Raw genomic sequence first — 23,618 nt, 5'->3', positions numbered from 1 at the left:
AGACCTTTGCCTGATGTGGGGTTAGTGAAGATCTTCTCCCAATCAGTAGGATGCCTTTTTGTCTTTAACACAATTAAAAAATGGGGTACTGAACTGAAGAGAGAATTCTCAACAGAAGAAGTTCAAACGGCCAAAAGACACTTAAGGTCGTGCTCAACCTCCTTAGCGATCAGGGAAATGCAATCCCTGTACCATCTTACACCTGTCAGAATAGCTAAAATAAAAAACACCAATGATAGCCTATGCTGGAGAGGATGTGGAATAAGGGGAACACTCATCCATTGTTGGTGGGAATGCAAACTTGTGCAACCACTTTGGAAATCAGTGTGGCAGTTTCTCAGGAAACTGAGAGTCAACCTACCTCAGGACCCAGCAATTCCACTATTGGGAATACACCCAAGAGATGCCCAATTATACTACAAAAGCATTTGCTCATCTATGTTCACAGCAGTACTATTTGTAATAGCCAGAACCTGGAAACAACCCAGGTGCCCCTCAATAGAAGAATGGATAAAGAAGGTGTGACACATATACACATTAGAGTTCTACTCAGCAGTAAAAAACAATGACATCTTGAATTTTGCATGCAAATTGATGAAATAGAAAACACTATCCTGAGTGAGGTAACCCAGACCCAAAAGGATGAATATGGTATGTACTCACTCATAAGTGGATTCTAGCCATTAATAAAGGACATTGAGCCTATAATTCATGATTCTAGAGAAGTTAAATAAGAAAGTAAACCCAAAGAATAACATATAGTTATCCTTCTGAGCTGGGTATATTTTCCAGGGTCAAGAGCACAATAATTTCATATTTAATATTCTCCTTAAGATACATATTCTTGAAATCTGCAAACTAAACTAAAGCAAGACAAAACCAATTTTTTTCAATATAACAACAAAACATGCCAGTAAAATACAAAGCTATCTTAGCGACAAGAACATCAATGTAGATTGAGAAAAATGAAATTCAAAAACAATATTTACATATGGTCTGATAACATTGCCCTTTCAGTCCAGGACCAGTTCATCAGGTTACTAATGTGAAAGCTGAACCAAGTAGAATAGCTTCAACAATTTTTGCACAGTACACACAAATCATTTAAGATACTGATTACAGAAGATGGTGTAAACTGAGGAGTATATAGTATATATTCCAGCAGATGCACAGTACTCTGTAGCAGGCATATATACATTACACACTACACACACACACATTGACATCTCAAAAATCTCAACTTTTTTCAGCTGTACAAATTAGGATATTTTGTACAAACCCTTAAAGTATTGAGTACATTTTAGGATGATCTTAAGATCCTACTCTAAAAATATGTTTAATAGTTATTGTTTCCTCTATTAAACATATCTCTTCTGCAAATCTATTTTCTGATTCTGACTTAGATTATAAACTGTAAGGTCAGAAACTACTGTTCCTACCAAAGATGCAAGTACAAGTAGTTATTAAATCATCATGTACATTTTATAAATACTTTATGAACAATAAAACCTTTTAAAAATATTGTATGGGGAGGTTAAGAGAAGGTTGGGCAGTAAAGAGTACCTGGTACTCTTCTAGATGACTTAGCCCACAGCCACCTGTAACTATGTTCTACGGGATCCAATGAATTCCTCCGGTCCTTGCAGGTACACACACAACACTCACGCAAACACATATGCACATACACATAAAATAAAAATAATAAAACAAATCATAAAAAAATATTTCAGAGTCATCAATAAAAAAATCCACCAATCTAAACCTGTATGTGATGGCTAATTTTGGCTGTTAAATTGTTGGATTAAGAAAAACCTAGGGAATTTGTGAGGTACAACTCTAGAAGGACCACTAAGGCTGTCTCTAGAGGCTTAACTGAGGGGAGGCCCACCATAGCTGTGAGTAGCTCCATCCTAACAGCTGTGGTCTGCATTACATGAAAAGGCAAACGGAAAGTCAGCAGGGCACGAGCATCCCCAGGCTCTCCCCCTTCTGTGCAGCCCAGATATGAGCAAACTGTCCAACACTGCTGCTCTTGCAGACATGCTTCCGTGGCAGTGTCCACCTGCAGACTGAGACAAAACAACTCCTCTTCCTGTAAGCTGCTTGGTCAGAGAAAGCAGAAAACTAATCCACCTATTATAAAACTTCCATGCTAGACTGAATACGCTGTTCTGGAAATATTGTTTCCACTGTCTATGCAGCACTCCATCTATGGGATTCCCTGGCTTGTGTTCTGGACCCGCCACTTCACCACTTTTGAGCAGTGTAATCAGCGGTATGCGGGATTCAGCTCAAACATCTCACAAAAGCTGATTATTGAATAGTCACAAAAGTGTATGAGCTAGTTTTCCATGGCTGACAGCCTGAAATCAGACACCGAAGGAGTATTTAAACCATATTATCAGCAAAATCAAAGAATTGGGCCTCCGCTGACCGTCTGGGACTTCTGAGAGCCAGCACTCTCGCTCAGCCGCCTTTGCTGCTTCTCTACCTTGACTTGATCTCTAAACGCAACTGCTTGCTTGACCACATCATTGGTCTTACAAACTCATCATGTGCCAAAGTTGAACTCTACTGCTCTTCCTCCCCAAGTAAACAGCTGCTCAGAATGCCAAGTCAGAGAAGTTATGTATCAACAACAAAAAAAAAAATATCAAAACCCCAGTTCTTTAACTCTTTGAAGTGAGACATTTTCTCTCTTCCAGCATGCTTATCTGTCGCATGGAAATCATAACATCATTTAGTGTTGGTAAGCCTTTAGCACGGTTCCAAGAACACAGCAGTTCTCAGTAAATAGCATCCATCATTTTTTATAGAAAAGAAAATCTTAGACGAGTAAAAATGAAAGAAAAGACTGTGTTTTTAGCATTCTGAGAAAATAAATCCATATTTAATAAAATATCAAGGAAAATTAATTAGATATTATACCACAAAACAAAATGATGTAAATTTAGTGAGAAGTTTTCTTGATTAATGATTGCTATGAGAAGGCCCAACTCACTATGGGTGGTGCCACCCCTGTGCAGGTGTTCAGCAGGGGCAATCTTCTTCAGGTAACTAATATTCAACTATTCGATACGTAACATCCATACAGAAAATTTTCAAAATTCAGAAGAATATTTGGACCATTTTGAATTAAGAGTACAGCTAATAGTATGCTAATGAAACCACAGTCCGGAGGGAACTCACAGACCTATACAATTTCTTTTCAAGGTGTTTTATAGACTTAAAAATCTAAGTCCTTTTGGGGTTTGATTGCTAGTAAATTCTGGAGATGTGTGTAGCTTAGTGCTAGCTAAATTACTAGTTTAAGGAAATATCCACACAGGCAATGCATATAAAATAATTAAGATTTCTAAAATGTGCAGGCTGGAAATCACAAGAAACTAGATGTTCTATTGTGTGATAAAAGACCCTGAGAAACACCCTAAGGAGGACAGCATTTATGTGTCTGACACTTCCAGGTCACAGTCCATCAAAGGCTGGAGATGAAGCTCAGCTTTCAAGCACTTGCCAAGTACGCATGAAGCCCTGGGTTCAGCTGCCTGTTCTGAAAAAAGGCTTTTAAAGCTAATGCTGGAAGACATTTCCTAAGAAACGATCAGTTACTTCGGATGGAATATTTAAACGTAAAATTTAAGAAATGATAGTACACTTGGCTCTTCGAGAGGAATTGCATATGATCTGAAAGTAAATGTATTAAAAACCTGTATTAAATTTGACACACACACGTCTTACACTTAAAGGAGGATGTTCGCTCAATAAATTTGAAACACTACAAAATCTGACATGTTCAATAATCCTCAAACAAAATACTTGGGAATATTTGTAGTTCACATTTTATCCTGATAATATGACTTGGGATGGGCTATAGATACAAATAAATATCCCAGTGCGTTTAGCATGCCTACATTTTGACTGTTGTCTACCATATGAAGTCTGATATAAAATCTTCAGCATTACAGCACTATGTCATAACTCAAAAAGATGCATATTTTATAGTGTTTGGGGTTTCACAACTTTGCTTTAGAATAGCATAACCAATATGACATAAGAAGACCATCCAAGACAAAATTTGCTAAGTGGGCTGGGTTTTGTCAGCTTGACGCAAGCCTACACATATCTGGAAAGAAGGAATCTCAATAAGGAAATGTCTCCATCACACTGGCCTGTAGGCAAGTCTGTAAGAGGTTTTCTTGATTACTGATTGCAATGGGGGAACCCAGCTCACTGCGCGTGAGGTCCTTATAAAGGAAGCGGGGTGAGTGAGCAAGCCAGGAACAGCAGTTTTTGTAGCTTTGCTTCACCTCCTGCCTCCAGGTTCCTACACTGAGTTCCTGCCCTGATTTCCCTTCATAATACACAGTGAACTCTAAGATTAAATAAATCCTTTTTCTCCAAGTTACTTGTGTAAGGTGTTCATCACAGCACTAGAAACCAAACCAGGATATTTGCTAAGCTAAATACTGACGTTTGGAAATCCTAAATTAAACACTATCCAAAGACAGCTTGAACTGAACTGAAACAAAACACAAATACTAAGAAAAGCTCCATTATTCAATGATGTATGTATATGAGTGTGGTATATGTTACATTTGTGGTGTATGTTACATGTGTGTGTGGTGTATGTTACATGTGTGTGTGGTGTATGTTACATGTGTGTGTGGTGTATGTTACGTGTGTGTGGCATGTGTTACATGTGTGTGGCATGTGTTACGTGTGTGTGTGTTACATGTGTGTGTGTGTGTGTGTGTGTGTGTGTTATTAGAAATTGAACTCAGGGCCTCACACATACTGAGCAAGTGCTAACTTGCTATTCCTCCTACTCACAAAGGTGTTTCTGAAGCTCCAAATCTGTATACCAGTGAATTACAACTAATCCTCATAGTGTCAGCTTCTTCAAGACCCAAACAATGATGTCAAGATGAACTTAAAACAAACCATAGGATCATAACATTCTTCACAAGACAGCTATCCATTAAGTGTTAGGAAGACTATTCTGAAAAGCGTTTTAGATGCCCCTAAGAAAAATGTTCAACATTTCCTATTATCTGCAAATATCTAATCTAAAATGTAAGATTTCTGAAAGAATTCCGAGTAATATATTCTGGGCATTAATTCCAATTAAAAGGAAACAATGAAGCTGTAAAATACCTGAAAACCAGTTCAGTCAATTGTCTCGACTGTTCTTTCCTATACACCCCAGGTCACTTAAGAATATTGTCACTTAACAAGAAAGTAAATTAACAAGAGAAAGATTAATAGAACAGTATGTTAAGAAAAAAAATACACTTGATGGCCACTGCAAATCAAGCTCTCCCATCAATCTTGCTGTCTTCACTGTATCCATCATAACTTCTGTCTACAAATGTATTCATTTATTGTGCATCTGTTTACACTGAAGTGTGGAATAATGGATCTCTTCTGTATGGTGTCAGCATCATTAGAGTGTGGGACAGAAAGCTGCAGTTGATGGACTCAGTGTCTGCTCAGCCAATATTAACAATAACGATACAGTAAATCAGCAGTACTTTCTCATCAGCCTGATTAAAGCATTGCCCAACCCATTCAAAACAACCAGTAGGCCTTATTTTAGCAATAAAGCTTTCAAATAAAGGACTAAACATTATTACAGATTATAAATATGCCTGCAAACATACTGTCATTTGAGACAAAACAAAGGAGCTTAGAAATACTTATTAAAGAGGATTTAATCGTTACTTAGTGAATATTATTATTTAGTTAATATGAACTTTAAAATGAGCAAAAATAAGAGGACTTAGCAGAAGAAATCTTAATATGATAATCAGATATGATCTGGCATACTTATAAACTACAATAAAATTTCATTTCCATATGCCAAATCACAGATGAGTTATATATTCAATTCAACAAAAAGAAACAGAAAACCAAACTCATGATTTAGGAGTCACCATAAGATGCGAATACAGGAGTCAGGGATAAGAGGCATCAAGAGAGGTCCTAGTGGGTACTGAAAGGACACTAAGAAGTCAGTCAGGACAGATGTGAAGATGCAGCAAAGAGTCATTCCTCTGCTGACTATGTAGAAGCAAAACCATGTCATGTTGCCTAAGATTTGTCCTCGCATAATGTGAAGGCTGCTTGCAGAAGTTGACAGCAGCCCCAGGAATAAGGAGCAAGAAAAAAAACATATCAGTCCTCGACCTACAAAGAATGATGTTACAGCTCACAGCAAGCAAGCCTGTAAGAGAAGCTTGACACTGGGTTAGCTCACAACTCTACACCCCCAAAACCTTAGCTACAGACTCTGTAGTCTTTGTTACACAGCGATGGAAAACTAAGTTATCAGTCTTAAATGAGCAAACACTGCTCTCTTCTCTCCTCTGTTACCCTTACAAATTTTCTATGTCAAACAGGGACTGTTCAAACACTACAGTATGTTTTCTAGGAAATATATATAATCTATAAAATATATGTATAAAATATAAAATCTAGTGATAAACCCTGGTTTTCATAAAATACACTTACTTAAATTTTATATTAAAAGCACTTTGCTTTTAAATTTATTTGGCAGAATTAACAAACCTGAAAGAAAAGTTGATTTTAATCTTTTTAAAATAATATTTGAAAACATTTAGCATATCCTATACTTGTAAATATATAGCTAATATAAACATAGCTAATATACTTACTTCTTCTTCCAGTATTTATAGTACTCATTACAGTACCCCATGTGAAGAAATATTACAGAAAGCACACTCTCAGGAACATTCTCATAAAATATGTACACACGGAGAGAAAGAAACAGTCCAATTGCACAATGATGCAGGTGACATAAGCTGTGCTGCAGCGACTTTTCCACCACCACCACCACCACCTATTTACACACCTGGCTCTGGTCTCTTAGGGCTGTGGGTGCAGGGTTTGCTGGTATTCCTCAATACACAGTTAGGAGCAAAGGAAAACTGGTGTTTTTTCGTAGTGTAACAACTAAAACTTTCTGTGTTTTTGTGAAACAAAATTTGCTACAAAAATTCTAACAACCATTCAGAATAGATATCATTTTGTACAATGACAAATGAGATAAGTTTTTAAAGAAACTGATATATTTTAAAATCTATTTTAAATTAGCCTACCTTCCACATTCAAAGTTCCCATTTTAGATTCCAAGAAATCAAATAATGTGCTTGGTGCTGACGGCCTTGCATTTCCTAGGTCCTCTTCATCTTCAGATCGTGAGCGACCCCTGCCTTTCCCTCTACCTTAAGGTTTAAAAGCACATACATACATGTATAATGTGTGAAAAGCAAAAGGAGAAACCACACTAAACAGAACCATCAATCTAGTAAATACAATTGTATATGCATTTCTTCTTATCGTCTTTAGTGAATTCTATTTCTTGTCCAGCAAAAATGCTTTAAATAAAGCTATTAAGAGGCACCTTTAATCTTTAAGATGATCTGTCCAAATGAACATGGGTCTCAGATTTGAAATAAATATGTGTCATTTTAATTTAAAAAGATTTTAACTTAAAATGTATTTTCTTTCTACAAAAAAAGTAATGTTGAGTTACTCAAGCTTAGCATAATTATGGCTGTGCATAACAAAGCTTTGTAAACACTACTCGATCTTAAAGGTATCTCACAAATTCACATAATATTTAGAATACCACTGTATTAATTGCATATGTATGGTAATTTATTCATATGCATATGGCTATTTCCCAATCTTTTACTCAAATGATACCACTTTAAGATGTGACAATTAAAGCGTGAAACCAAGTAAAAGGTTCTGTTTGTTGATTTGGGGAGTTCAGAGACTGGTAAGTTTCTGTAAAAATGGCACAGCTCTAGAAATAACTCCTAGAAGAAGGTAGTATAAATCACAGTCTCTCTTGTCACAACTCTGCTATTAGACACAGTTTATACAGAGATAAGACACTCATGGGAAGCAGCCCCCAACTACGTCTATGGCTCCCAGCTTCATGCTCCTAAGAACCACACTGTTATCTAGTATTACAGCCCTCACAGCATAAACCTCAGCCTTGGCCCATCACTTATCTGCTGGCACATGAACTGTACCTCTAGGAGGTGGACCCACAACGGGTTTCTGTTTATTGCTGTTTAGGAGTACATTCAATGCGGCTTCCAAGTTGTTGGCATTATCCATAAGTGCTTGCCTCGACGCTTCCTTACTGAAGCCCATTTCTGTTATGTGCTTCAGAGCTTTCTCATCTACCTGCAAAGAATGAAGAAAAAGCTACAGTAAAAACTGTACACAAAGTCAGATATCCATTTTAATTACAGTATGTCTTTTAACTCAAAATTTTGTTCATAGCTATTGGAACCCATTGGTGAGCAATGTCTTGGGACCTGTGAGAGCCTCCAGGGAAAAAGCAGAGGGTTTTTTACATCAGGTGCATTTTGTGATTTTGGGCCTCCTGGGTTAAACATTTACCTTCAATTCATAAGACATGTTTATTCTTGTTGAATGTCAGAACATAGCTATAGAATCAAATCATGTGAAAGGATATGCTGACTGCTGTCCCAAATCAGGATATGGCCTTCTCCCATGCTTTTGTGCTTTCCCAAATAATCTGTAGTACAGGAGAGGCAAATGTGTTTACATTGATCTTTCCTGAGAATGCTCTGGGAAAGGGCTACTTGGCCAATATTTAGTATGTCCTCACTGGCACTTATTTATGTTTTTTTTTTTTTCTGATCATGTTTTTCTGAACTAAGAAGCTTTCTTGGATCATTGCTTTCTTTGTTACACTCGTGTATAAAAGTACACTGAAAGTGAACCAAAATCATCTACAGCATTACACTGTGATCCACTCCATTCTTTCAGGTCCTTAGATCCCAGGTCCAGCAGAGAATGTCTACACAGGTCAGCAAAAGTCAACAATAGCTAGGGAAAAACTGCCACAGTCAAACAACATTCCAACTTACTGCTTCTACACTAATAGTCAGGAAGAATCTGTACTATAATAAAGTTCCATTGAAAATCAAAAAAGAAATTACAAAAAATAAATAGTTTATGCTATATTAGAATAAGTTCTTAGGGAAATAAAATGGTAATCAAAAATGACCTCATTAATTTTCATGATAAAAAATGGAAAAATTATATACTTCCCATCTATTATAAGAAACATAATTTACATAGCACCTCAACAAAAATGCAAAGAAAATAACATCTGATGAAAGATTGAGGATATTCAAAGCACAGTATATTTGCCTGTGGCTGACTGCCATGCTTACCAGCTCTCTATAGACACCTTCATGCTTGCTCTCTGATTTGGAAGGCCTTTCCTTCGGTACAACTTCCCTACTTCGGTGACTGACAGCACCCATATTGAGATTACTTCTGGCACCACCTCCACCTCCTCCAAACGTCTTAGTCTTTAGATAAAAGAAAAATAAAAAAGACAAAAACTTAATTATTTTTCACAAGTAAAAATAAAATAATAAGTACCTAAAAATAGCATAGAGCATAAACATCTATAAGCCATAATATTTTCTTTCTACAAGTCCGGGCAGGGCATTAAAAAAAAAAAACAAGATTTTACTTAAATCATCAAAACAAACCTAGCTGTTCATCAATACAGACTGAAATAAGATGATATAAACATCATAAAAATTAGTTGCCCAAATTACTCTAGCAAAATATTTGAGTATGTCTTGGATTCAGGCCCTAGAACCAAATACAAGACAAGGTTATTCTGAACAAAGTACTAAACTGACCAGTAATCAATTAAAATATGTCACAGTCTGATGGTATCATTATATAAACTTAGAAAGAATGCCACGAATGCAAGAGCAAAATCTGTTTATTAATTCATTAACTACATTCATTGTATATGTATTTCCTTTCAAACAACATATAAAGTCTGAGTCTACATATTTGGTCTCGAAAAACCAAAAAAAGTATATAAATTTGAAATTTGATTTAATCTTAATTTTTGTCTTTTCAAAATAATTATGGAAAAAAACAGACCATAAACTAACTGGAAAGATAGAGTATCATGGCTGAAAAATATCCACGGCTGATCACTAACATCATTGAAAGAAAAATCGTAACTATATAATATTTTTCTGAGTGCTATATTTCATAAAACATTAAATTCTTTATAGTCATTCTTTACATCTCCTCTGATACAATGTCCTTTATCTCTCAGAAGTTCTCCCTAATTTCAAATTTTCTGAAACAAGCAATTTTGTTCCACCTATGGAGATGCTATCTGTACCACTTCTTCTCCTGAATCAATTCAGTACTCTCCCGTTCTGTCTACAATTGCAATCTTCCTTCTCTATGGCCAGTCTCAATGAAGCAACCAGAAGAAACCCTTTCAGATACCCGTTGGCTGACATTATTGCTGTGAGCAAGATGTGCAAAAGCTTGTGATTTCTGAGAAGTACATCAGTTTGTCTTTCAACAGTTTTAAACTGCAGTTTGAATTGCAATTGACCTTGGTTATCTCTCCTTTTCCGCTACCTCAGCTTCTCCTTCATCCAAGAACCACCTTGCTGTTTTCTATTTCTGCTCTTTTCTGTAGCTTTCGTTTTTCCATGGATCATTCCCCTTAATTTAACACATAGCTGACCTTCTTCAAACCATCAATCAAATTCCATTATCATTACCTAATTAGGCCGATAAATGAAGCTGCTGTGTGAAACTTATTGATATGCATTGTTATTTACAATTTAGATCATCCATATGCTACATATTGGTTTACTCTATAAATTGCTTTTGAGTAATACTGGACAAAGCCTGAGTTAACTAACTTCAACAATCTCATAAACAAATTGGGTTTTGGAATGTTTCAGTCCTTGAAAGCTGTGAAGAAAACATATGAGCCATTATAATATAAAATCTGAAGTACATTATAATGCTAACTATATAGCCCAATATATAGGCATTTGTAACTTCAAATAAAGCCTTAGGAAGAAAGCTTGGAACCAATGAAAAAGGTTCCAAGCATCTTCTAAATTTTAAAATTTATAGCATCATTTAATATTTTGGGGGAAATTTAAAATATTTCATATAAAATACATTTAATGCATATAAGTGCCTTCGACTGAAGAGCACACTTTAGAATTCCAACACTAGTGATTACTGTCACAAAGGAGTGTCATAATTTGTGCAGTGTGTAGGGGCAGTTGTAGATGTTTTGAGTTGACCAGTTATAAACCCTACAACATTCATGACAGTTCACGGCTCCTAAATTTCACAGATGAAGCAAATTGGGCACAAAAGTTCATCATTCAATTCAAGACAATCAGCAGGACATGCTCTGGCCTGCCCAATTTCAGAGGCTTTGTGTTCAGCCCTACTCTAAACAGGAGATAGAAAGAAAGAGGAAGGACAATTGAATATCAATTGAAACTAAATAGAAAAGTGATTATTCATAAACCTTTATTACATTCTGAATGCAGGAAATTTCAATTTTAATGAATAAAAAAATTTAACCAACAAACACAAAAGTTCATAACAAAATCTGGAAAAAAATCAATCAGAGAAAAAAAGCTAGTCCAAGTAAGCAAGAAATTCAAAACTATTTAGCTAACCATAGTGTAAGAGAATGGGTGGGTATATGCACGTAAATGAGTTCATTATAAAAACATACATAGTCCTATGATTAACATTTGCTATAACTAATTAACATAAAAATAAGATAACAAGACATATTTCTAACACATTAAATGATCATAATTCAGTCCTCAGAAGCTTTAATTTTTAGAAGCAGGTATTATAGAGGTAGAATATTTTTATATTAAATGATAACTAGCTCAACTAAAAACAAGAAATCCTCTACTAGGATGTAAAAGAAAAGTGTGTTATTTCATTAAGAAATAAAAGGAGGCACAAGGATGGATGACTTGCTAATAGAAATATTTACTAGAACTTCCAAGACGACTTGGAAAAAGAACATACAAATCCAACAGGCAGGCTTAAATCCCCAGGGGAAGATGGCATTCTTCCTCTTCTACAATACGTAACGAGAGCAAAGTAAGGATTCTTGGGGACTAGTTATGTGAAAAGCAGTAATGGCCATGAACAATTAAAGAGAATGCAATGAGAGAAATTTGGGGAAGTTATCTTACTTCTTTGCTCTTTGCGACCTCTGCAATTGCAGCCGTTCTTTGCTTTTCAAATTCATCATTATCATTTGTAGGCTTGACGGGCATTGAAACTTGCAACGTCTTTCTTCGATCAAGTTCTCTGCTATCCACCTGGACATTAGATGAACACTTCTGGGAAAATAAATTCATATGATTCAGGATTTCCAAAAGAAATTATAGTTCTTTATAGAAAGAACTAGTTCTTCAAAAGAAATGTTTATATTTCTTATCATTGGTAAAAGCAAAATACCACTCCATCCAACAGATTAAAAAAACAATGGGAAGATGATTACAACATAACTTTTAAATAAATATAAGCTAGATTTTTTTTCTCTACGTATGTGCACACGCACATGCATTTATACATGTTTGTGTGACCTTGTGTATGTGTGTGTACACATACATTACCGGAATGAGGCCACATACTTACAAAACATACTGGGATGCAAGACCCAAGTTTCATTTTAAGGTAATAACTTTAAAACAGCTGTAGATTTCAAGGTCTCTACATGAACTAAAACCATGTAAATTTGATTTTGTAACTAAGAGTTCAATTTCCACATTACACTAAAATATCCATAAATCAGACACTTGCTAACATGTTAACAAAATGCATCTGACCTTGTAGCAAAGACTAAAAGTATGTTCTCTGTGCCAATTAAGATACAAATGTGTTTGGTTTTTTTTAGTTTTGATTTTTAATCTCATAATTTAATAATGGCATGTGTCTCTGTCTGGAAACAGCCCCTGAACTCTCATCCACACCTCTACAGGTCCTCTACATTGACTGGGTTTTTGCAGCTCATTAACAAGAAGGAAGGGGAGAAGAGGAAATTCCCTCAAGTGTGATACACAAATACAGTGTGCTTCCTCCACAGTAAACAGCTATTTATATATCACCACACAGCCAGCATCACCATCTTAACCCACCTACCATGCTGGGGGATGCTGCATAAGGCCTATTCAGAATGAAAAAAAAATAAAACACTACCATTGAAACTAAACCCTTTCCTATACTTCCTACCATATAAAACTGCAATTCACATTTCAAATTATGGACAAAAATTAAATCAGTAAGTATCTCTAGGGGGGGAAAGTCATTTTTTATATCATAAGTAATTTAAGAAAGAAATTCTATAAATGTTTCAGAAAAAAGTAAATTTTTACAGATATGTCAATTATTACCTTCAAATGTAAGTTACTATAATAATTTCACTGTCTCTTTTATTGTAGGCAGAATGTTATTAACATTTTTATCTTTAAAAAAGGGCACGGGATCATGCTTTTTATATACTTAAAAAAATGCATGTGAAGCAGGAATTACTCTAATTTAAATCTGAGTATAGCTCACAAAAATTATTTTGGGCTTTGTTTGAAATTTTGGTATTAAAAAGATACTTAGTTGGTATGCCAATTAAGATATCTTTTTAATACCAAAATTTCAAAGAAAATCCAAATAAAACAAAATACAAAATAAAATGTTGGTGTCAACTGCCTACTTTTGTGTCCCCAATTCACCTTCACTTTAGCCAGCATTCTCTAAGAAAAGTACAAAGTAAATACAGTTCAAAACTTTGGTGGTGGCAAAAAAGGCAAGGTCAAGAGACACAGGGATTCCTGTCGGCCTCCTCATGTGGAGGAGTCTGCTAGAACACAGCTAATGGCTGTGTACAGGAAGGGAGACACAAGACCCAGGCCAACTCAAGACCACCCTCCAAGTTCCTCTGCAGTAGGAAAGGTCAGGCAGTTTAATGAGAATGCCCCCATGGGCTCACATGCCTTAATGCTCAGTACCCAGTTGGTAGAACTGCTGGGGAAGGATTAGGAGACCTGGCCTTGTTGGAGGAAGTGTGTCACTGGGGGTGGGCTTTGAGGTCTCTAAAGTCCAGGCCATTCCCAGCTAGTGTTCTCTGCCTCATGCTAATAGATCAAAATGGAAGCCTGTGACACCATGCTAATCCGCTTGCTACTGTGCTTCCTTCCCTCCATGAGAGCCAAGAATTCACCCTCTCAAACTGGAAGCCCCAATTAAATTTTTCTTCTAAAAGTTGCCTTGGTCACAGTGTTTGTGTTATAGCAATAGAAAACTGAGAAATGGTTAAAAATTAAGGACTAAACATTGGATTATTTAGGTTCTATAGAAGAAGAATCTGGCTACTGTAATTGAAAACATCAGCTAGAAGTAAAATTAAGTTTCCAACTGACATGAAGAATTGGATAGAGGTTGAAGAAAAGAATTTAGAGGAAAATTTTCGCATATTTTTTATCTCTTTACTTTTAAAATTCTCATTTTTAAAAACTTGTTTTCCATTAACCTATTATAGTTAGCTATAATTTGTTCTTGTACATAATTCTTAATTGCTTCTATCTTTGGGGTAGCAAAATTATTAAATTCCTTGTCCTTCATATTTCCATGTAACTCCACAGCGTCTGAGTAAATAGCACAAAACAGCACACAGCTTGAGTACAACGAAGAACATTCTTTCCTGACTGAGTAACGGACCAGAAGAAAGTCCTTACCTGTCCAAAAGGCAGAAAAGGAGGTGGACCACCTTCAGTTCCAATATTGCTTCTATTATGTTTTGATAAGCTCTGTTTAAAAACATAAGCAGTCATAAAGCATAAATCACACACATAAGCACACCAGGAACATGCAAATACACCGGGGATGCACTGCTTAACATAGAATCTTAGGACACAACAGCCTTCTTTATGGTATTTCAAACTACAAAACATGCAATTCTGTATTCTTTACTTCAGTAACCTGGCAAAGGTCATTCCTCAACTCTCCTGACCAAAATACATTCAAGTTTAATTTTCAGAAATATTTTTCAAGCTGTTGTCCTTTGGAGAAAAGAGACCTCCTCAAAATATAGTCAATTCACAAAAATAAACTCTGGCAAGAACAATTTAACATTGAAGCACATAACCTATAGACTAATAATGCCTTGAATAGTTCTACAAGAATGAAGTTTTTAGAGATAATATTTACTAAATAAAAATCATTATTGGTAAAGGCAATTTCTAGTACTTCAAACATCATACTACTATAGTTCATAATATGGAAAGTTGCTCAGTAAAAATTTGTCAAACTCTCTTACATCAATTCAGATGTTGAAGAGATAATCAACCAACTGGGTTCTTTAAAAGTTTTGTTATATTATGTGTGCATATGTGCAGGCAGATACAAACACACACGCATAAGTATATGAAGTACAGAGGACAACTTGCATGGGTCAATTTTCCCTTTCCTCCCATGTGGATCCTGGGAATCAAACTCAAGTTATGAGGCTTAAAGGCAAACACCTTTACCTTCTGAGCCACTGCATAGCCTCTGACTATCATTTAAAAGACACAAGCTTCCAAACTCTTACCAGTTCCAGTTTTATTTTCAAGCTTGCCTAATTAGAATTAGAGAACAATGTATTGTGAAAATGGGCAGAAAACTGTCTTCAGCAAAAGCACTTTCTCATACTGTGAAGGCCTCTACAGGGCCAAGGGAAACTTAAAAGGATCCCATTCAGCTCTCCTTCCTACTGAAGGTGTTAACATGCACCATAAAGCTATTGTTATTAAATATATCTTCTAAACTTTCAACTTGTGCATTTTAAAAAAATTACCATTACAGACGTTGTGATGAAAATACAAAGTAAGAGTCTCAAATTATTTTTAAAAATCCATCATATACATTTTAAACATATTCCAGAGTTCCTGAATTATGTAAACGCTCTTACACAGTTCATGTAAATTACAGATTGAGTAATAAGGCTAATGGCAACTATAATATCAGTTTAATGAGAAAAGTATAATAAAAGTGGTACAGGGATGGCATACTCTTCACAATCTACACGTGAGTTGTCAATCTCTTTAATTAAAAAAAAATAAGCATGGCACAAATATAAGACTATCTAGGGGTCCTTTTCTCAGTTTCTATTTAGTTACAAGGAAGGGATTATGCAAACAGCTATAAATCATTTCAATTTCTACTAAAACTTCCTCTAAAGGCTAACATAAATTAACAGCTCTTGTTGGCGTGAAAAATCAAAAACAGGTTAGAGGACTTCTATTTCTTGCACTGATGAAGGTAAAAGGAGCCAGACCTAATCTCCCTTTACACACAATGATTACAACTGTACTAAACCCAGCACAACATGTAGTATAAGACTGCTATTCCTAAGGGAAGAAGTAAGCCATGGCTTCTGCTTGGATGTACAATGTAGAAAGCACAGCATAGGGAGTTCAGTAATCAACAACAACCTCAGGAGAGGAGACCCAGTGACACTAAGCCTTGGAGAGATGCACACAAAAACCAAGAGGCTCCATTTCACATACAAGATTTACTATGAGAAAATAACTAGTGGACAAGTCAGAACCTTACTAAAAGAATAAAAGCAGAATTAGCATATAACCCAGCAATCTGACAAGTGTGCATACAAAAGAACTGGGAGGAGCTATTATTTGCATGCTCATATTCACAGTACCATTTTTACAGTGAGCAAAAGATAGGAACATTAATGCCCGCTAACAGATGAATAAACAAAATGTGCTATGAACAACAGAATACTACTGAGCCTATAAAGGAGAGAAATTCTGACACATATTACTCACACAGAATAAGCCAGACACAAAAGAACAAATACTGTAATATTACATGTCTAAGAGAAAGTAAAACAGCCAAGTTCATAGAGAAAGAAAGTGAATCGGTTTAACATGGGAGAGAATGTGTGAGTGTGTGTCTGTGTGTCTTTGTGTTAGAATGAGTAAGTTCTTCGCTAATTTGATAGTTTTAAGTGAAATGATTATTGCTGGGAAGTTGGAAAATTATATAACCATTGATCTGACTTTAAAATATCCTTCTCTTATCTGAAAAGTTTCAAACCTGCCAAGATACTGTAAAAAGAACATTTAAAGCAAGAAAAAGAAATATAACAAGTACTGAAAATTTTCACCTGCTTTCGAGGAAGATTGTGGTGAAATCATAGTAGACAGTTGCTCTAAGATCATCGTGTTTTAGCTTCGTATTTCTGGCACAAAAGACTAAGGCTACCACTCGTTTTGGGACACGTTCCTCGAGAACAGTCAGAAAGCCTGGCGTGCCAACAGTCTGAGCCATTCTTACTGCACACTTACTCTCTGTAACTCCCACTTGTCAATCAGATGTTCCACCTCACCACCAAGAACTGTGGTGTTAGAGTCAGTCAGGAGCAGGAATCCATTCTTCACGTCAACGACGCCCGAGAGCCTCACTTTCGTGCCAGGCGGTGTGTTCAGACTGACGCAGAAGAAAACCAAAAGGAGTTAGGAGTTAAAGCTGCATTGATACTCCTCCACAATATGAAAATGACGTATCTTATGACGTAACCAAAATGCACTGACATCTAAACCAGTTTCCAGGGGGATTAGCTATAAAGTATAAATGAGTCACGTTAATAAAGACCAAGTATAGAACAAAATGAACTTGGTTTCCATAAGTTAAAGCAAATGTGGACGCAAACAATCAAACCACACAAAGCTGCAGTAAGGAAAGGGAGAGCAGTTTTCTTTTCCTGTCTAAGATTGATTTTCACTTTATGTGTGTGAGTGTTTTGCCTGCATATATGGAACTAGGGCCCTGGGAACTGGAGTTACAGATGGTTGTGAGCCATCGTTGTCAGTGCTGGGAATTGAACCCACAACTGAACTGGAAAAATACCCAGTGCTTTAAACCATTGGGACATCTCTCCAGCCAGGGAAGCACTTCTCTACTCTACCATCTATAAACACTTATCTCCCTCTCTTTGTTCTAACTTTTGCTATACATGGCAAAAATATACCATTATTAAATTAAATTTTAATGTAGAAAAAGATATCTAACCAGCAATAAACATAGAAATTTAACATTCACATGAGTTACCGTAATCTACAAAACCCCTTTTTGTTAGTCATCTACTTAAAGACAAAACATGAGAAATTACTTATATAAGAACTTAAAAAAAATTTATACGCCAACTAGGAAGTATATAAGTACTAACTGCAACAAGTCTTTTCTAAAAAAAAAAAAAAAAAAAAAAAAAAAGCCAGTGTTAATCATTTGGGTTAATCAATTAGTGAACATTACACCACAAATTCTTGCACAAAAAACAGAGACAAGATGTTTATCTTCCCACAACTTTGCTGAAGGGAATACAGGATGAAATCCACTTCATCACATTGGTTTGAAAGCACAGATATGAAGTGCACTCCAGCTCACATACAGCAAGAGAGAAGCTCTCAAATAGGACTCCTAACACAATCTGCCACGAAACACGGGGGGAATTAGAAAGTTAGCCTGCAATGGTTTCGTTATTCACAGTTGAAGGGCATGCAGACATATGCAACTTCAAATCAGTGAGGGTTAATACCACAATCCTTCAAAGGACAGCTACTAAAAATCATTAGCAAAAAGAAGTAAGAATATGTCTATTTCTCAAGCTTCAAAGAACCCTTACAGGGTAAGATAGATTACATACTGTTCCATGTATCAAATATGTCTAATATGTGTATCACTGCATTATTATCAATTCTATCTCAATAAAGCCATTAAAAGTGTTCTGCGGCTCACTAGTTGAAAATTCCTGTCATAATTCAACACTGACAGAACAGCTAGTCACAGCCTTGCCTAACCTCACCCATATAGAGCTCCATGTCAGAAGTGCAGCCACTGTGAACAATGCCCTATCTTCAAGATCAGCAGTTACTATGAGCAACACAATTACACTAACAAGCTTTTACCAATTCCAGGCAATCAGCAAATACAGATTCAATAACTCTGCAGTTCATCATTTCTTCATTTCTGAATGAATCAAAGCAAAAGGCACCACGGACCATAGGTTGATGCCCTTTTATAGCCAAAGAAAGCACTAATTATACTACTGATCTATTTTTTTCTTGAAAAGAAGTTTCAGCCAATAATTTCTAACAAATCAATAAAACCAGCACACGAAATTATGAATATAGGGAACTGTAGAAATCAAACAATAAAAAGGTAAATATCAGATAAATAAATATCAAAGAAAACAGAAAATATAAAAGCAAATGATTAACTTTGTGTTATTAGATGGCTACATCCTCCCGAAACTTTCCTTAATGTCAAATAATTTGAGAATGGACTTAAATTTTTATAAAAACAACTGATAGAATCCCACTAGATTAAATTACAATTTTATTGCTACAAAATTAAAATTACATTCTACTTTTTACTTCATTGACTTCACTATCATAATTAACTCTTATTTAGAGAGTACATTTTGATTTACTAACTACTTCTTTGGCACCCCAACATATTTTTACTGTTTCTTCATTGTAATTACAAACAAACAAAACCAAAAACCGTGGAGGACTGTACAGGAGATGGAAGGCTAGAAATGCCTAGAGAAATACACAGCCCATTGAGGCAGCACAGCACAGCCCTGCATCTGGTTTATCCTATCTAGAGAGTTGTTTCACCTTTCTCCTAAGGCAACCACTACCCAAACATTAAAACTCTTCTAAATTATCCCCATGAAAGAACAGTTTTGCATGCTGTCATTTCTGTGATCGCAAAGGAACACAGGCTGCTTCAAGAATGAGTGAATGAGCATGTAAAAAATTTAGCTGTTAAACCACAATAAATCCAACAGAAAAGGACAGCAGATGGCATTGGGCAGAGAAAAGTTACAGAGGAAAAGCAGAAAAATGTGCATTCCTTAGCAAGTCAGCCTTCCGTGTCACCCTTGAGCCCTTGGAAGGGCTGCACCGAATCTGTCAAGGAGGAAAGACTATTTTCCACAAATAGGAATCCTTCTCTTCAAAAAGAAGGCAATGCAATCACTAGGTAGCTAAGCCACCTCCCCGTTTAGCCCTTGTATAAAACTCAACACTTTTGATAAACATTTACCCATTTATCATCTCAGGAGGGTCCCTCCTCTACCAAAGGCTGAAACAGACCGAAGGAAAGCAGTATCAGTGAAGACTGCTTGCATCACCCCAACTATTCCAAATCCCTAAGCTCTACCAAACAGACCTGTGCCCTCCCCAAGAGCAACACAGGCCAGTCAGTCACTGTTGGAGCACAGTCTGTGAGTGAGGCAGTAGGAGATTTCTGAGAGTTTTGAGAAAACTAAGTAAACAAGAGTCTTGTAACCTCTGTTCCTCCATAACAAAGGCTGTTCTTGAAATGTGCTTTGGAGCCCTCCCAGGTGTCCTGGTACTGGGTTTATGTTCTGTGGCCCATCATCTCGCTTTTGTTATTTAAAAATGTTGTCAAGCACCAGTTGCCCTTGGGTCTGTAGACAGCCTAAATTCTTACAAGCTTGCCTAAGCCTCAGAAAAGAGCCTTCTGATGCTCTGAATAAAGTTGGCTACCACGTGAGACTTTAGCCTGCTTCATTTTGGGGACCTTCCCTCTCCCAGGTTCATGTCCCGGACTAGAGCAGCAAAAATTCACCTCTCTCAAAACCAACCATTCATATTTCAAATCAAACTCCCATCTACCCCAAGTTGCCATATTTCTCTGGGCTCCAGGAAAATAATTACATGTCTATATGCCTATATTGTTATTGTATCAGCTACTAGGAAGTAAAATTTAACTTTATCTTTGGACTCTCCACAAAAAGGGAATGGAATACAGTGTATGGTAAAGACTATAAACTTGCTTAGAAAAAAAAGCATTCTTTAGGAATTTACACTGAGTAAAAAAGCTCAGAGGAACCAAAGTAGCAAACAAGACCATATACAATGACTCAAAAAAAAGAATAAAAAAGCTTACAAATATACAAGAAAAGTTCTTTCTTCAGAAAGCAGTGTTCAAACTACCTTGATAAATGGTGTGGGAAGTCTTTCTGCTGTCTATGTGTTGCTTTTATTGGTTAATGAATAAAGAAATTGCTTTGGCCTGTGATAGGGTAGAATAGAGCTAGGCAGGAAAACAAAAAAATTAATGCTGGGAGAAAAAAGGTGGAGTCCTTGAGAAGCCATGTAGCCCAACGGGAGAAAGACACTCGGTGACCTTGCTGGTAAGCCACATTCATGCGGCAATACACAGATTAAAAGAAGCAGGTTAATATAAGATGTGAGAGTTAGTCAATAAGAAGCTAGAGCTAACAGGCCAAGCAGTGATTTAAATAATATAGTTTTTGTGTGTCTATTGCGGGACCAGGCGGGACAGAAACCTCTGCAAACATTGATAGGAACACACTCTCATCTTTCTACTAATCTTTATACATCTTAAGAGTTGTATCTCTAAATATCTGTAACTCCTACTGGCTAACTTTCGTAGTGTTGTAAAGTGCTATGTAGTACCAGAGGGAAAAAATAATAATTATTAGTCTTAACCTGCTGTGTAGTCAACAATTTACAATAATAACCTGTAATAATGACTAACCTGGCAAAATATGCCCACTGGTCCAAGAGTGGCGTCCATGCCACGGGAGTAACTAACCATTTTATAAATGGATTTAAAGCCCACACCACAAGCTGGAACCCAACCTGATGCTATTATCAGGACCAAAATACCTGTAGCTAGACAGTTCATAAACCCTATGGGAAAACCCACTACTATCTTAAAACAACATAGTATTAAATAATCCTATTGACTTAAATTAGTGTAACTCTCATTAGAAAAGCTCCTTGCTGATGGCTGCTGCTGGGAGTAGAGTTTCTTTAAGAGTGTGGCCCCTGGTAGGTCAACCAAGCTAGAGTGGATGGCTCCAAACCCAATGTATATGAGCAGCAAACACTAGACTCCATGAATATAAAAAGGGAAAGAAAAGTTGAGTGGGTAGGGAGTGGTAGTGGATTTGGGAGGAGTTGAGGGAATGCTTGCATGCATTTTTTGCTGGTTTTTTGTTTGTTTGTTTTGTTTTTGATTTTCAAGACATGGCCTCTCTGTGTAGCTTTGGAGCCCATCCTGGAACAAGCTCTTGTAGATCAGGCTGGCCTCGAACTCACAGAGATCCACCTGCCTCTGCCTCGGGACTAAAGGCGCACGCCACCACGGTCGGGCTTACATGCACATCTTACATTTCCTTTATAGATAACACAGAGAAGAGTGACTAACATAATTTATCCCTAACTGTCTTCTAGGTAGATAAAAGAAACAAAAATTTGAGCAATTTCTGAGAAAAAGTACAACATTCACAAAAGACTCCATTCCTCCCTATTCAGATTCTTATGATGAAATCAGGCTTGTAAAGCACCTTCAACTTTTCTTTAACAAGTTATATGACTCACCTGATCTTTGAAATATAACTGAACTCTACTGCCGTACAACTGGTATGCCCATCAGTCATCTGCAAACGAAGCATCCTTGGTGCAGCCTGCGACTCCTCATTGTCTTTTGGTGCAGCGACATTGCGGACCTTCTGAATTTGTAATACACATGGACCTTCAAGCTGTCACACACAAAGGAATAAAAGTCACTTCTTAGTCATTGCTACAATATCAATTACACAATTGTTTTCTCTTTTTAATGGTTATTTACTATGACATAAAAATAACTTCAATTAAAGTCAAGACTGAAATTATTCTCTAATTCAGAGGTAAAATTTCAAACAGGAAACCTGCAGAACAACTTTGTGAATCCACCTTAAGATAGTTCCAAGGCATGAAAGCACTAAAGGAACAGTTGATTCCTGTAACAAAAGGTGTGCTAGGCCATGCTCTAGCCAGTTCCTATAAACCTGTTTCCTCCCCATCACATGAACAGGCAGTCAGGAAGGAACACATTGCCATTACTGTAAGGGATACCACCTTAGAGCAGCAGCTCAAAGGAATGTTTCCTGCTCAAACACATCAACTTTACAGCCTTCCCACACCAACTGCACCTTCTAGTTAAAGAATATATACGAATACAGTGCTCCGAGCGCAAGATACAGAAAGTTCAAGGAGTGAGGTAGGCTTGTTTCTACACTTCCTTTTTGTTTTGTTTTTCGAGACAAGGTTTCTCTGTGTAGCCTTGACTGTCTTGGAACTCACTCTGTAGACCAGGCTGGCCTAGAACTTACAGAGATGCATCTGTCTCTGCCTCCTGAATTCTGGCATTAGAGGCATGCGCCACAACCGCCTGGCTCTACACTCCCTTTTTAAAATGATTTTAAATCTGATACTATAAGACATGTGTTGACAGGGAGAAAAAAAATGTTCTCTCTTGTCAACTTCAATCAAATTAAAAATAAATCAATGGACTAACTAATTATAAAGCTAAATGTTTATATAATAAAATGGTGATAGCAAAACTAGATAAACACAGTTAAATTTGCTTATATGTAGAAAAATAAATTTAATAGAAATGATAATTATTACTACATAGATCTTTAAGTTATTACCATAGTTTTAAAATGTTTATTTTTTCATTAATAGTAAGGTTTTTTAAAGTAAATATTTCTGTGCATAAAAATTAATACATATTTTCAGAAAAGAAATGAAAAACAGTTGGCAGACATTTATACTTTATTTCCCAAGCAAGCAAATCACTAAGCTGAAAAATCAACGTTGACCCTGAACAATAGTGTTACATAT

At 36.3% G+C, this 23,618-nt stretch overlaps 1 protein-coding gene across 3 annotated transcripts in view; it reads right to left on the bottom strand.

Moving 5' to 3' along the window:
- Tdrd3 (tudor domain containing 3) overlaps positions 1-23,618 on the bottom strand; it is a 145,417-nt gene that overhangs the window by 46,281 nt on the left and 75,518 nt on the right. For all 3 annotated transcript variants that reach the window (XM_041670509.1, XM_041670494.1, XM_041670500.1), the window contains exons 4-10: positions 22,332-22,492; positions 17,235-17,376; positions 14,625-14,696; positions 12,087-12,236; positions 9,243-9,383; positions 8,064-8,220; positions 7,119-7,244 (exon numbers count right to left, since the gene is read on the bottom strand). In XM_041670509.1, the coding sequence (XP_041526443.1) occupies positions 7,119-7,244; positions 8,064-8,220; positions 9,243-9,383; positions 12,087-12,236; positions 14,625-14,696; positions 17,235-17,376; positions 22,332-22,492 (949 nt within the window). The remainder of the gene's footprint in view (positions 1-7,118; positions 7,245-8,063; positions 8,221-9,242; positions 9,384-12,086; positions 12,237-14,624; positions 14,697-17,234; positions 17,377-22,331; positions 22,493-23,618) is intronic.

The sequence above is a fragment of the Microtus oregoni genome, unplaced genomic scaffold (genome assembly GCF_018167655.1).
Source record: "Microtus oregoni isolate MIOR12 unplaced genomic scaffold, Mior012 000001F_ref0000356, whole genome shotgun sequence".
Taxonomy (NCBI): Eukaryota; Metazoa; Chordata; class Mammalia; order Rodentia; family Cricetidae; genus Microtus; species Microtus oregoni.
This window is presented reverse-complemented; position numbering and strand designations above follow the sequence as displayed.